The sequence below is a fragment of the Archocentrus centrarchus genome, unplaced genomic scaffold (genome assembly GCF_007364275.1).
Source record: "Archocentrus centrarchus isolate MPI-CPG fArcCen1 unplaced genomic scaffold, fArcCen1 scaffold_26_ctg1, whole genome shotgun sequence".
Lineage (NCBI taxonomy): Eukaryota > Metazoa > Chordata > Actinopteri > Cichliformes > Cichlidae > Archocentrus > Archocentrus centrarchus.
This window is the reverse complement of record NW_022060256.1, coordinates 5032198-5044096: the sequence shown is the minus strand read 5'-3', so window position 1 is coordinate 5044096 and position 11899 is coordinate 5032198. Positions and strand designations below refer to the sequence as shown.

Below are 11899 nucleotides of genomic sequence, written 5' to 3'. Positions count from 1 at the left end.
CTATAAAATATTTAGACTTAATATTTAATGTGCGTGGGCTTTCAGTGCTGCTGTTTAGGACCAGCGCTGGGTGATATTTACTGTACTTTAAGCATTCCTATGGTATACTACTTTATTATTGCATTAAAACAGCAACAAAGCCCCTGATGTTGGTTGGCTACAACTAAAGACATTTTTTTTTTTAATATTAGAAGCAAACAATATTGGTTCCATTAGTTTTTGTTCTTTTCACAATCTGAGATTTTATTTAAAATTTTCTAACTGCTTTGCTGATGCCAGAGGAGAATGGGCAAACAAAAAAACCAAACACCTCTGGTTACAATCACGGTGTGCGGGAGAGCATCTGTGAATGAACGACACATCGAACCTTGAAGCAGACGCAGCAGAAGACCACACCGGGTGCCCCTCCTGTCAGCGAACACCAGGAAACTGAGGCTGCAGCTCACACAGGCTCACCAAAGCTGGACCATAGAAGACTGCAGAAAGGCTGTGGGTTTGATGAATCTCCATTTCTGCTGAAAACATTGGGTTGGTGGGTCAGCCGCTGCCCCCGTGACCCGGCCAAAGAGAAAATGGATGGATCTCTCCATCGTTAAGCACCCCGATTCTCATTTATGCAGAAGGACTTGGCTTTAGTGACACTTCAATGATGACAGACCAACACAAACTCAGGTTAGATTTTTTATTGTTTACAAGTAGTTCTTCTAAAGGAAATGTACTAAAAATAATAAGTCATAGTAACTACGAGGTGCCAGAGGAATATTTCCAACCTGTTGTGTGTTCCAACTCTATAAATTTAGGATATACTAGCTTTGTTATAATTTGATAGACATGCTAAAAGAAAAGAAAAAAAAAAAAGCACAGGGAGGTGAGATGTGTGCATAGCTTATGACCAACCTCCAAAAAAGGAATAAGAACCAAAAACATAAATAAACACTTTAAACAAAAAAAAAAACAAAAAAAAGTCTTCGGTGATCCTAAACTCTCAGTGGTTCATCCCCAAACACGAGAATAACTAACTGGGATTAATAAGCTTACAATCTCTATAATGAGCATATAGTGTGATGGAACTGAAGCAGAGCAGGATAAAAACATGGTTACTGATAAAGAGTCTTAAAATCTTAATTTTTGAGAGAGTAAACAAGAGGAAAATATCAAACTGGTCTAAGTATATGAAAACATAAGACCCCCCCCCCCCCCCCCATTTGAGTTTTTCCTGATTGGACATTTAGACAGCGACTACAGACATCATGAGTCTGTCACCTCAGCTGAAAGAAATTGATGCATTTCCCCCTTATTTCTTCACCACTTGACAAAAAATATATTTTATTCTTCAGTAAAATTACCTGGGGGGTTAATCACCAACATTTACGTCAGTCACAGCTTTATCTGCATTTCTATTTCACAGAAAGAAAAAGAAGATTTTAAGACTCTTTGTTTGGGATAAATGTCTCTATTTCAGCCTGAGGAGGAAAACTTCATAAAGCAGCTGAAAACTTCCTTTAAAAAAAAACGCTTCAAACCAGCCAGCTGGTTTCCAACATTTGAGCTCCACAGAAACTGATCTGCAGTCTGACTGCAAAGACCTGTCGCTCCACCAGGGGGCGACAGAGGCTTTGGCAGCTGCAGCCAATCAGCAGTGTTTACAGCACAGCGAGTTTTTCTGACACAACAGGAGCAACGACTTTACACTGATCATCCATAGAGTGACCCCCGCCCAAAAAAACACAAATGAAGCAACATTTCCCTCGTCACCAGCACTCTGACGTCACGGTTTTCATGGCGCTTTCGGATCATTTAAGAGAAACGTCGCAGGCACAGAGTGGTTGTAGAGACTTCCCCGGTCAACAGGGAACAAACTGACACTAAAACTAAAGTTTCTGCTCACTGGGTTTGTTTAAACACCTTCAGTGTCGATGTGGTGCCTTCAGTGGGAGATAGGATGCTTCAGAGTTAGGCACTTTTTAATCATTTACACACAGTTATCCTCGTTTGGCTGCTGAGCCTCAGGTGAGGACTTCTGAACATAAAACCTTTCCCTGATTCGAGTTTAACATCTTCAGCAACAAAAATGTCCCAGCAGCAGTGACGCATCTAACAAGCACTGATCCTGCACCTATGCACAAGCATACACACAAACTAATACAAAATCAATGCTACACTCCGTGTCCCTGCTCCACAGTACAGCCTAATTTTAATGAAACAAACACTGCAGGAGACTCGTGAACATGTGCCTGTGATTGATGATCGGTGGTATTTAAAGGCACTTTCCTGTGTTTCCTGTTGTTTTACACTGTGGCAGGTAGTGTTCAGTAAATACTGTTAGTGTTCAATCGATTAACGTGATCTTAGAGATGCATTTTATAGGAAATTTGGCAGCTCTAAAGCTACAACAAGTTGGATTAGTGTTCAATTATAACAAAGCTCTGAACATTTTGAATCGATGAAACCTGCTGCTACTGCGACTCAGCGGCAGCTCAGGAGACGCGTTGTTGTTTCTCCTTAAACGTCACAGAAACAGCTTAACAGAGCGCAGCACGAGTGCCGCACAACCTTCACGTAAAGTGCAAACTGAGGAGGATTTCCTCTCATGGCGTCAGACCGGCTGAAGCTCCAGGAAATTAAAAAAAAAAGTTGAGCTGATCCACGTGTTGGTCAGCGTGCCGCCTCTCCTGCTGCTCAGTTTAATGGCTCTCAATCACCACAGGCTCGTAGCCACCAGCAGGCACCCTGCAGGGATCCAGCAGAGAGTCAGAGTTAGGAATAAAGATTAAGGTTAGAGTTAACAGTTTAACTGTGACCATCGAGTGTTCCCTCAGTGTTTGAGCAGTGTGTGAATGTGTGGAACACACTGAGGATACAGTTGGAACGAGGAGACGTGGAAACTGATGATGAAATCTGAAAAGGAAGGAGCCATCTCTGAAGCCTGCAGACCGAGTGCTCCAAAGTACAACAGACGGTCTGCAGGCAGCACAGCAAGAGGAGCTTCAAATTCAGATTTCAAAGTTGGGGGAAATCCTCCCTTAAACGCTCCCCACAGAGAGATTTGCAGCATGTTGTTAGTTCACTGTGAGTTTGTGCAGAACTGACTCGATTTCCTGCGGTGTCTGCACTCCCACACTGAAAGTGAAGCCCTGGGAAGTGAAAAGTAAACCAAAGAGGAAGCCATCAGATCTTCTCACCCGTTTCCAAGCCTGATGCCGCTGAGTGCTGTGGTTCCATCTCTGCTGATGAACAGACGCAGGTTGCTGTCTGAAAGTCCAGAGACACAGAAAGCGAGTTAGCGGCCGACGGAAACCAGAACAGGATGATACGAGGCGGCCTCACGGCCACGCTGAAGAGTTACGGCCTGCAGCCAAGGCCGGTGATGTCATCACAGCTCCCACAAAACTAACATCAGCTTCACACAGACGGCGCCTACAAATCGCCGCATTCATCACTTCTTACCACTCAAGCATTCATAGCCAGTAAATCTTTTAAAAACATGGCATAAACCAGCAAGCTGCATTTCCTGTAATGATTTATTGCAGCATGTTTTTGATATTTTCTTGTGTTAGTTTCCCCGGGATGCTGTTTGGTACCTTCAGGTGATTCACTCAAATATGACAGCATCACGTGGCCTTCAGAGGACGGTTTACCTCCAGTCTCGCTGCTTTCAGTGAGATTATAGAATAAAAGCTCTCTGTGAGCGGTTTGAGGTACGTTTCTGTAACTTTCAGTAGTACATTAGTGCACCGTGTACCAGCTTTGATTCTACAGCACCCTTCGCTCCCACTGCACCTTCAGTGTGGTTGATGTCTGCAAAGTTCTGGCTTTGGACGATTTTCTCCACGATGTCGTCGGCATCCATGCGAGTGTCGTTCACCCAGGAGGGGTGACTCTCCACGGAGTCCTGCTTCCTCCTGACACACGGGGGAAAAGAGGTTACATCGTTTGAACAGAATTAAGCTGCCAATCACGTGACAGAGTGAACTGTGTGTGCACCTCAGAGGCCGGTTAGGGGGTAGGACCGGCCGCGGGGGTCGAGGGGGTCTCTCTGGACGCCCAGCGTCCTTGTCGCCGTCTGGGGGCGTGTCCACTGTGAAGCACAAGCCCCCGGAGGTGCTGCTTCCTGTCGAGGTGTTCCTGCGATGCGTGAGATCTGACAGGCTGGAGGAGCAGGAGTGCTCGGTGCTATAACCTGCAGAAAGAGGCGGGGCCGTCAGACGTTCAATAACAGCGGTGTTAAAGCAGAACGCTTCAGCTAGGACGGTGGATACCGCCTATCAGACGTGTACTATAGTTACAGTTATGTGGTACTCAATGGTTCCCACAATTTCCAGATCATTCTATTAAAAGGAAAAACGGAACCAAACCTCTTTGTTTGCAAGCCCGACACCCCTAATCAGCCTAAACAGTCTCAACTACGGATGTAATTCAATTTCTCAGAATCGTTAGTCTGCTTGCTTAACGATTCCACTGACGTGAGGACGCATTTACGTGATTACATCCCACACGCGCCTTATTTGGTTCAGAATATATCCGACAGCGTGAAGACAGAAGCGTCAAAATAAAAAGCATTACAGGATTATGTTCACAGTGTTGCAGCAGCAGCAGCAGCAGCTGTTTCACGGGCAGTCTGTGCACACGCAGCAAGCGCAAAAAAGGCGGAGCCGTTACCGAGACGTGAGCTCGGATGGAGCGAAAGGAAACGATTTTCTGCGTCCAAAGCAGCAGCGCTTTCCCCTGTAACCACCATTAAAACCTTTACTTTGAAACAGCTGGAGGTCCTTCATCAACCAGCTGATCAGTAAGTGAAGAACTGTAGCTGCTCCATCCACCGCTGTTTGTTTCACACAGCAAAAAACTGCAGTACGGAAGTTAAAATATGCAGATGTTAATACGATAAAAGTATTCAGATCACTCGATTAATCGATGCAATAATTGATAGTTGCAACCCTCTGTTGCTGTACTGCTTTCACTATCCTGTATGAATGACCTCCATCTCCTGTAACATTTAGTTGATGAGGACTGCCAGAGTCTGGCTGGCTCAGAGGTTCTCGCACACCTTGCAGTTAAATGTTAAAATATTAATAGTATTAATTTTGAAAGAGGAATTCTTATTTTTTATACCAGTTTTAATTTTGTTCTACTTTACATTAAAAAGAGTTAAGGCAAACCAACCCATTTGTGGTACATTTTATTCACTAACCCAATGAGAATCGATAAGGAACCGAATCGATAAGTGATATCGATAATGCAATCGGAATCGCTAAATTCTTATCAATTCCCATCCCTAGTCTCAACATCCTATAAAACGAACACAAACATCACATGAAAGGCCCGACCACACGTCTGCATGCGACTCCCGTACCTGAGATTTTGCTGTGCTGGCTGGCGTAGCTGGAGTTGCGAGAGTGACCAGACTGGAAAGCTTCGGCAGGACCAGGCTGGTTCTGATTCACCTCCGAGTCCTCCAGGAGACCTTAAGGCACACAAAGAAGAAAGAAGCTCCACTGTTACATCATCATAGGTGGTAATTATGTCTCTGTAAAGACCAGACGTAATGTAGTCTGTAGTTTAATGTCACGGCAGAAATGTAACCATCTAGAACCATATGATATATGTTTCTATGTCAGAGAATCAGCAGATTTCACTCCAACAAATGGATCAAAAATTAACTGTTTGATAAACCCAGCTGTGTTTGAAAGAGAGGTTTGGGTGTTCTTGGATATTTATGGCTTCATGACTTCTTCTCTGCATGGAAAAGTTTTCCTGAAGAAAAGTCTGAACCAAACAGTGACCAACCTCAGCCTTCCAAGTTTCCCCTTTTTCTCTTTAATTTAATTCAAACTGAATGAAATCCTAAACACAGCCAGCTAGTTTTCCATACAAAGCAAATTATCTCCAGGAATTTCTGGCTTAGAGTGAAACATCTGGCTGAGATTACAGAAAGGTGGGGAAGATCTAAAAGCCTGCACTCCAGTTACAAGAACACGTTATCTGATGTTACGTCACACTTAATCTCACGTGTCTCAGACATCAGTTTAGTGGGATTTCAAAACCTTCAGTGCGGCAGTTTGGCAGACGTCAAAGAGTTCAGGAGCCTTTGGCTGTTCTGGCTTTAACGATCGTGGGCAGTTATGATGAAGAAGGGAAATCTGTTCTCGGATTAAACTCGGCCTCAAATCCCTTTGGACTCAAACTTCACTGCAGCTGGAAATCAACCAACCGTGATAGGATGATACCTGTGCAACAAGTCCGGTCACTGCTAAATATTCCACAGTCAGCTATTAGTGGGATTATAACAAAGTGGAAGCGATTGGGAACAACAGCAGCGCAGCCATGAAGCGGTAGGCCACGTAAAATCACAGAGTGGGGTCAGTGGATGATGAGGATCATAGTGCACAGAGGTCACCAACTTTCTGCAGAGTCAGTCACTACAGACCTCCAACCTTCATGTGACCTTCAGATCAGCTCAAGAACAGAGAGACCATGGGTTTCCATGGTAGCTGCATCCAAGCCTTCCATCACCAAGCTCAATGCAAAGTGTTGATGCAGTGGTGTAAAGTGTTGATGCAGTGGTGTAAAGCACGCCGCCACTGGACTCTAGAGCAGTGGAGACGTGTTCTCTGGAGGGATGAATCACACTTCTCCATCTATCAAGACATTTGGGACAGTTTGATGCTCCAACTCTGTGGAACAGTTTGGGGATGGTCCCTTCCTGTTCCAACATGGCTGCACAAAGCAGCTCCATAAAGACATGGATGAGCCAGTTTGGTGTGGAAGAACTTGACTGGCCTGCACAAAGTCCTGACCTCAGCCTTTGGGATGGATTAGAGCGGTTCATACGTGTGTGAAGGCGGACGAGTGAATACTTTTGGTGATACAGTGCAACACAGGCTTTACTGTAGGGGATATTCTGCTGTTCCTTATTTTCTGTCATATTTAAACTGGTACAAAGATGGATGCTCATATAAAACGTAAAACATTCGGCACAGTATAAAGAAATAAGAAGTACAGGAGCATTCAAGACATTTGCATAGTCCTGCACCTGCTGTTCAACCCTTCTGTGAGGGCGGCCGAGCCCAAGGATAAAACATGGAGCTGGAAATGAGCAGAATAGTTCCACTTTAGAAAAAACTGCACCCTATTTAGACGCCTTGTACTGAATAAACTAATAACTATTTTGTGTGCAAACAGCTTGTTGAATGTGCACCTTGAATAACCAAAATCTTTTAAAACACAAAGCCACAAATCTCTTCCTGAGGGGAGGAAAAACGCTCATTTTTCAAACATCGCTGATCGTTTGCTCGATGAACGTGTCCCATTTTTTTTCTTCCCCTTCTAAAATAAGAAAAATAAATAAATATCTGTAAATCTCTTCACACTTGAAATGAATTAGGCAAAGTCTGATGCCCTTACAAGCACCAAACCATCAAACTGTTTTGCCCTAGTGTGGGTCAGTGTGGGTCCATGTTTTCCATTTACAGAAACCCACCACAAACAGCCGGATCCAAAATATACCCGAGCCTCTGACTAAAGCCTAAAATAAATTAAAATATTATGCATTTCTTCTTGCCTGTTACATACCTGAGCTGATGATGGAAGGCCGATGTTTGGGGGCTCGGCCGAGGGAAACCCCTCCCGGCGGTCCGGGCTCAGCGGTGCCCTCCCCCTTGCAGTCCAGCTGCAGGGTGTGCTCCTGTCCTGGGATGGAGATGGACTTTGCTGTGCTCGGAGGCCTGCAGGGGAAAAAGAACAACAGCGAGCTTATCAGTGTGGAGCAGATTAAAGGGGGACAGAGGTGCACGTCTGCTTAGCTTGGCACGCTCAGATAAGATTTACTGAGGGAGGGAAAACTGAGTCATTTTGGCAACAAAGGAGCAGAGAGATTATAAGCACCAAGGAATCTGAAATGAAACATTAAACACCAAGAACATATTAAATACCAGGGGACTGTTCAAAATGTTTTCCTACTCTGCACTACTGTAGAAAATACTGTTGCAGTTTACCAGTAACCTCCAGCTGCGGGTGGTCACTGGCTCTGGGCCTTAGCTGCAAAGCTAATCACCTAGCCTCCTTATGGGGCGTGACTATGGGTACTCATTAATTACTCTTCTTTTTTTGAGGGTTATAATCAGTTAGCACATCTCCTGTGACATGAAAAAGAAACATGTTAAAGCTCAGTCTGCATTACTCACGTTTTAAAACACGGATCTCCGGACAGCAGGGTCATCCCGATGATCACCTTCAGGGAGCACAAGGAGCATTTTGTAAAATCTTCTTTCATTTGAAGGACAAACAGAAAATTTAGTGTTTAAAATCATCTGATTGTGTTCCTGAACATCAGTTTAAGGCTCAGTGAGAAAACAGGCTGTAAAGTGTACAGCAACACAAACGCTCCTGAAGATGTTTGAACTCGTTTTTAATCGAGTGTGAGGCGCCTCAGTCAGCTGCTGTGTGTGTAGACTGATTTTACTTCACTTAATACATTTTTATTATTTCTTTATTGTCATTTTCCTCTGATTTTTAATTTCTTACACATATTTTTGTACTTTTAACTGTTCTGTTTGCTTTTTTATTCACAAGGATTTTATGTTTTACATTTAGATTTTTGTAAACTTGGATTGTCAACTTTTTTTTTTTTTTTTTTTAAATTAAAGTGAATTCAGGACCTAACCCATCAACTCCAAAAACATCCAACATGACTCAACAGTAAAGACTGTTATTCCTTAAGCAGTAATGAGTATGAGCTGGAAAAGCCCGGAGTAATTCCCATTAATCCCATCTGTGACGCTTTAGCCACACACACACACACACACACACACACACACACATCTGTGCAGCACAAAGTCTTCCAGAGACTCGAGATGACAAAACCACTCGTGACCGTTTTGGCTCTTTGCTCCACGGAGCAGTTTGTGCTGATGGTCACTGGGTGGCGCTGCAGAGTTCCTCAGCCGCCTTCACCCACAGAGACAAAGTTATCAGGCCGGCTCCTACTCAGCACGCTCATTATGTGCTCATCTCAGCTGTTGTTTGTTTCATAACTGGAATTATGTTTTACTGGTTAAAAGATGCTTAAACAATCATTTTATAGGCCAACTAGTAAATTCACAGACCAATCGTTTTATCTTTAAGTGAATTTATCTGAAGTGGAGGGACCGAAAATGTATTCATGCAGGCAATCTGACTCCATCCCAGGCCACTCAGGCCACAATTACTGCAACATCTGCAGAAATATGGGGGGAGATCGAATAATACTGTGGAGCAATCTTCTTCCTTGCCATGGAGAAAAACACTCATGAAGGTAAAAGGGATCCAACCTGGTACGAGCAAGGTGGACCTGACAGAGTCAGTTTTAGCCTCTTTTTAAATCAACCTGTAACTCTGACCTCTACCTGGGCTGCATTTGAAGCTGCTGAAGAGCCGGTTTACTGAATACGTCTGGCTGCTCTTTGTACGTTTTAGGATCAGCACCACCCCATCATTATAAAACTAAATCACACTGAGGGTTAAAAAGAGAGGAAAAGAAATGACACTGGTCCTGGAGGCTGACATCTCGTCTCTGCTCTAGAAGCCACTGTCCTAAAATATATTTTTTATCTCTTTTTTTTTTAAGCTCTTTAAATGAAGAGGGCACCACTGATCCCCTGTCTGTGCAGCCCGCTCACTTCTGAATAAATCTGTGGACCAGAAACAAAGGAAAACGTCACAGTCGATGTTTTAACTCGCCTCAGACACGAGAACAAACCCTGTTTGTATGAAAACATCCCAAATGAAGCTCCTTTTCCCTCACACTACAGATGCTATAGCTTCACCATCCTGTCCTCACCTTCAGTATGGAGTTGTCCTGCCGTGTGTTCTTGGTGTCGTAGCCCTCCAGCAGACAGCAGCGCACGGTGGAGCCCGAACCCGCAAACTCCGCCATGTTGAGGTCTGTGAAGCCCAGCTGAGGGCAAAGAGGAGTTTGAGCAGAGTTAATTCGAGCTGCTGTAATGAAAGCCTTCCCCGCTCTTTATTTTTGGCACACGTTCAGGATGAAGCAGATCCTGTGACACCCATCATTTAACACGCAGAGTAATTTCACGGCGTCGACGTCACGAGCTTTAGAAGGCCGAAGAGGATGACAGGGTGCAAAAACCTCAAGTCAGCCTTTACAGACCCGGGCTGAGAGAGAAACCTGCATTTGGAAAAGCTGCAGCAGTTTCAGAACACATCAGTTTATTCTTACAGTTTCACTTTAACTGCGTCTCTGATGCTGAACCTTCTCATAAACTACTTTCTTCTTTTTGATTGCCCTCTGCAGACTTTAGAGGTTTTCTTTGGTTCCTACTAGATTTATCGATATGAGGCAGGACACCAAAAATAAACACACACTTTTCTGTCATATATTTACTGATACAACGCTGGATTCTCATATTAAATATGACCAATGTTTCAAAAAATGAAGTCCTCGTGAGCCAAACACTACTCAAGAGCTCCGTTTCTGACTCATCTGGAGCGTGCAGCTTCGACCCACTCACCTGCTGGCTAATCCTTTTGTGTGTGCAGCCAATCAGAAAACAGCTGTCTTAAAGTGACAGGGGTTAAAGTTTAATCTGGTATAAGATACATAAGGATTATTTTGAACTGTGGATCATGCAAAGCTACTGTGAATGAAAATATGGCTGTGGAAATGAGCAGAACTTGAAATGCACTCATGTTTAACACAGTGCCTTCTAGTCTTACTGACCACTCAAAGCACAATTAACCATCCATTCATTCAGTGCTGTATGAGACACACTTTAAGCACTCTGCCTCTCATCCACAGCCAATCAGTAATCACTAATTAACCTCACATGCATGTCTGTGGACTGAGACTGAGAGTATCCACAGAGCCACAGAAGGAGTGAGACTGAGACCAATGCTGGACTCTAACGTATGAAATGTTCCTTTTAATGACCCATTACAGGAGGTCTCCCTTTCTAATGTGCCCTCACATTAAATGGGAGTCAAAGGTCTGCGCAACAAGGCAGACTGACGAAGATTTGCTCCAGGCGATGGAAGCGGGAGCGAATCCGCTTTTGTGCAATGGAAATATTTCAGCAAAAAAAAAAAAAATTCCCCTCACACTGCGTCACGAAAAACCCGGCACCCGGGATTTTTCCATAAACCGCGGATTCTCTTCTCACAAGCCTTTTGACCCCATTTGAGGGCATCTAGAGGTTCAACTTTATTTTTATATGTAAAGATAAATCAGGAAAAGGAGAGGGCCTGTAGAAACGTGAGTGACTTCAGCTGATTGCAGTCCTCGTTCGTCCCGTTAGCTGCTGGGAGCAAATATTCGCAGGTTTCCAACGTGACTGCATTCACACGAGTACAACGTCGAGCCAGTGGGATTAAAGTCATGAAAAGTTTAAAAACTGGTTTACAAAATGACCTTATTGGCTACAATTTGTCTCCACCTGTCCAACCCACACAGTTTTTAGGACTTTTTTTTAACCCTGTTTCCATCTCTGCTGCGGCTCTCTGATGAAATGAAGATGCCAGAAGCCAGAAGCCAGGTCCTTCAAGCTGCTTTTTCCAACCTAAACCACTTAATAAAGTAGCTCTCCGTCTGCTTCGTTAATGCTCAGAGAAACTGAGACTGGGTGTAGATGAACATCAGGGACTTGGACAGAGCACCAGATCGCACTGATAAGAAAGGGTCTGCATGACCTTTATCTCAAAATCAAAGCTCAGAGCTTTTTGCCAGGTGGAAACTGTTTTTGTCTCAACTGCATTTACGATGCTATTTTAATTTTATAGCTCTCAAGCAAAGCGTTCCCAGATTCTGTGGGCCAGGTCCTGTTTTCTTAGGTGCATATTCAAGGAAGCCGACTTCTAAGGAGGGAAGCGAAGTATATTTAACTGAAGGAAATCTAAATCTAGAACG

At 43.9% G+C, this 11899-nt stretch overlaps 1 protein-coding gene across 1 annotated transcript in view; it reads right to left on the bottom strand.

Moving 5' to 3' along the window:
• Window positions 1–675: 675 nt before the first annotated feature.
• Window positions 676–11899, bottom strand: part of eeig1a (estrogen-induced osteoclastogenesis regulator 1a) — a 31681-nt gene continuing 20457 nt past the window's right edge. Inside the window, exons 4-11 of the mRNA XM_030723643.1 lie at window positions 9818–9934; window positions 8184–8230; window positions 7573–7724; window positions 5354–5464; window positions 3985–4180; window positions 3781–3902; window positions 3183–3252; window positions 676–2730 (exon numbers count right to left, since the gene is read on the bottom strand). Of these exons, the coding sequence (XP_030579503.1) occupies window positions 2685–2730; window positions 3183–3252; window positions 3781–3902; window positions 3985–4180; window positions 5354–5464; window positions 7573–7724; window positions 8184–8230; window positions 9818–9934 (861 nt within the window). The 3' untranslated portion in view covers window positions 676–2684. The remainder of the gene's footprint in view (window positions 2731–3182; window positions 3253–3780; window positions 3903–3984; window positions 4181–5353; window positions 5465–7572; window positions 7725–8183; window positions 8231–9817; window positions 9935–11899) is intronic.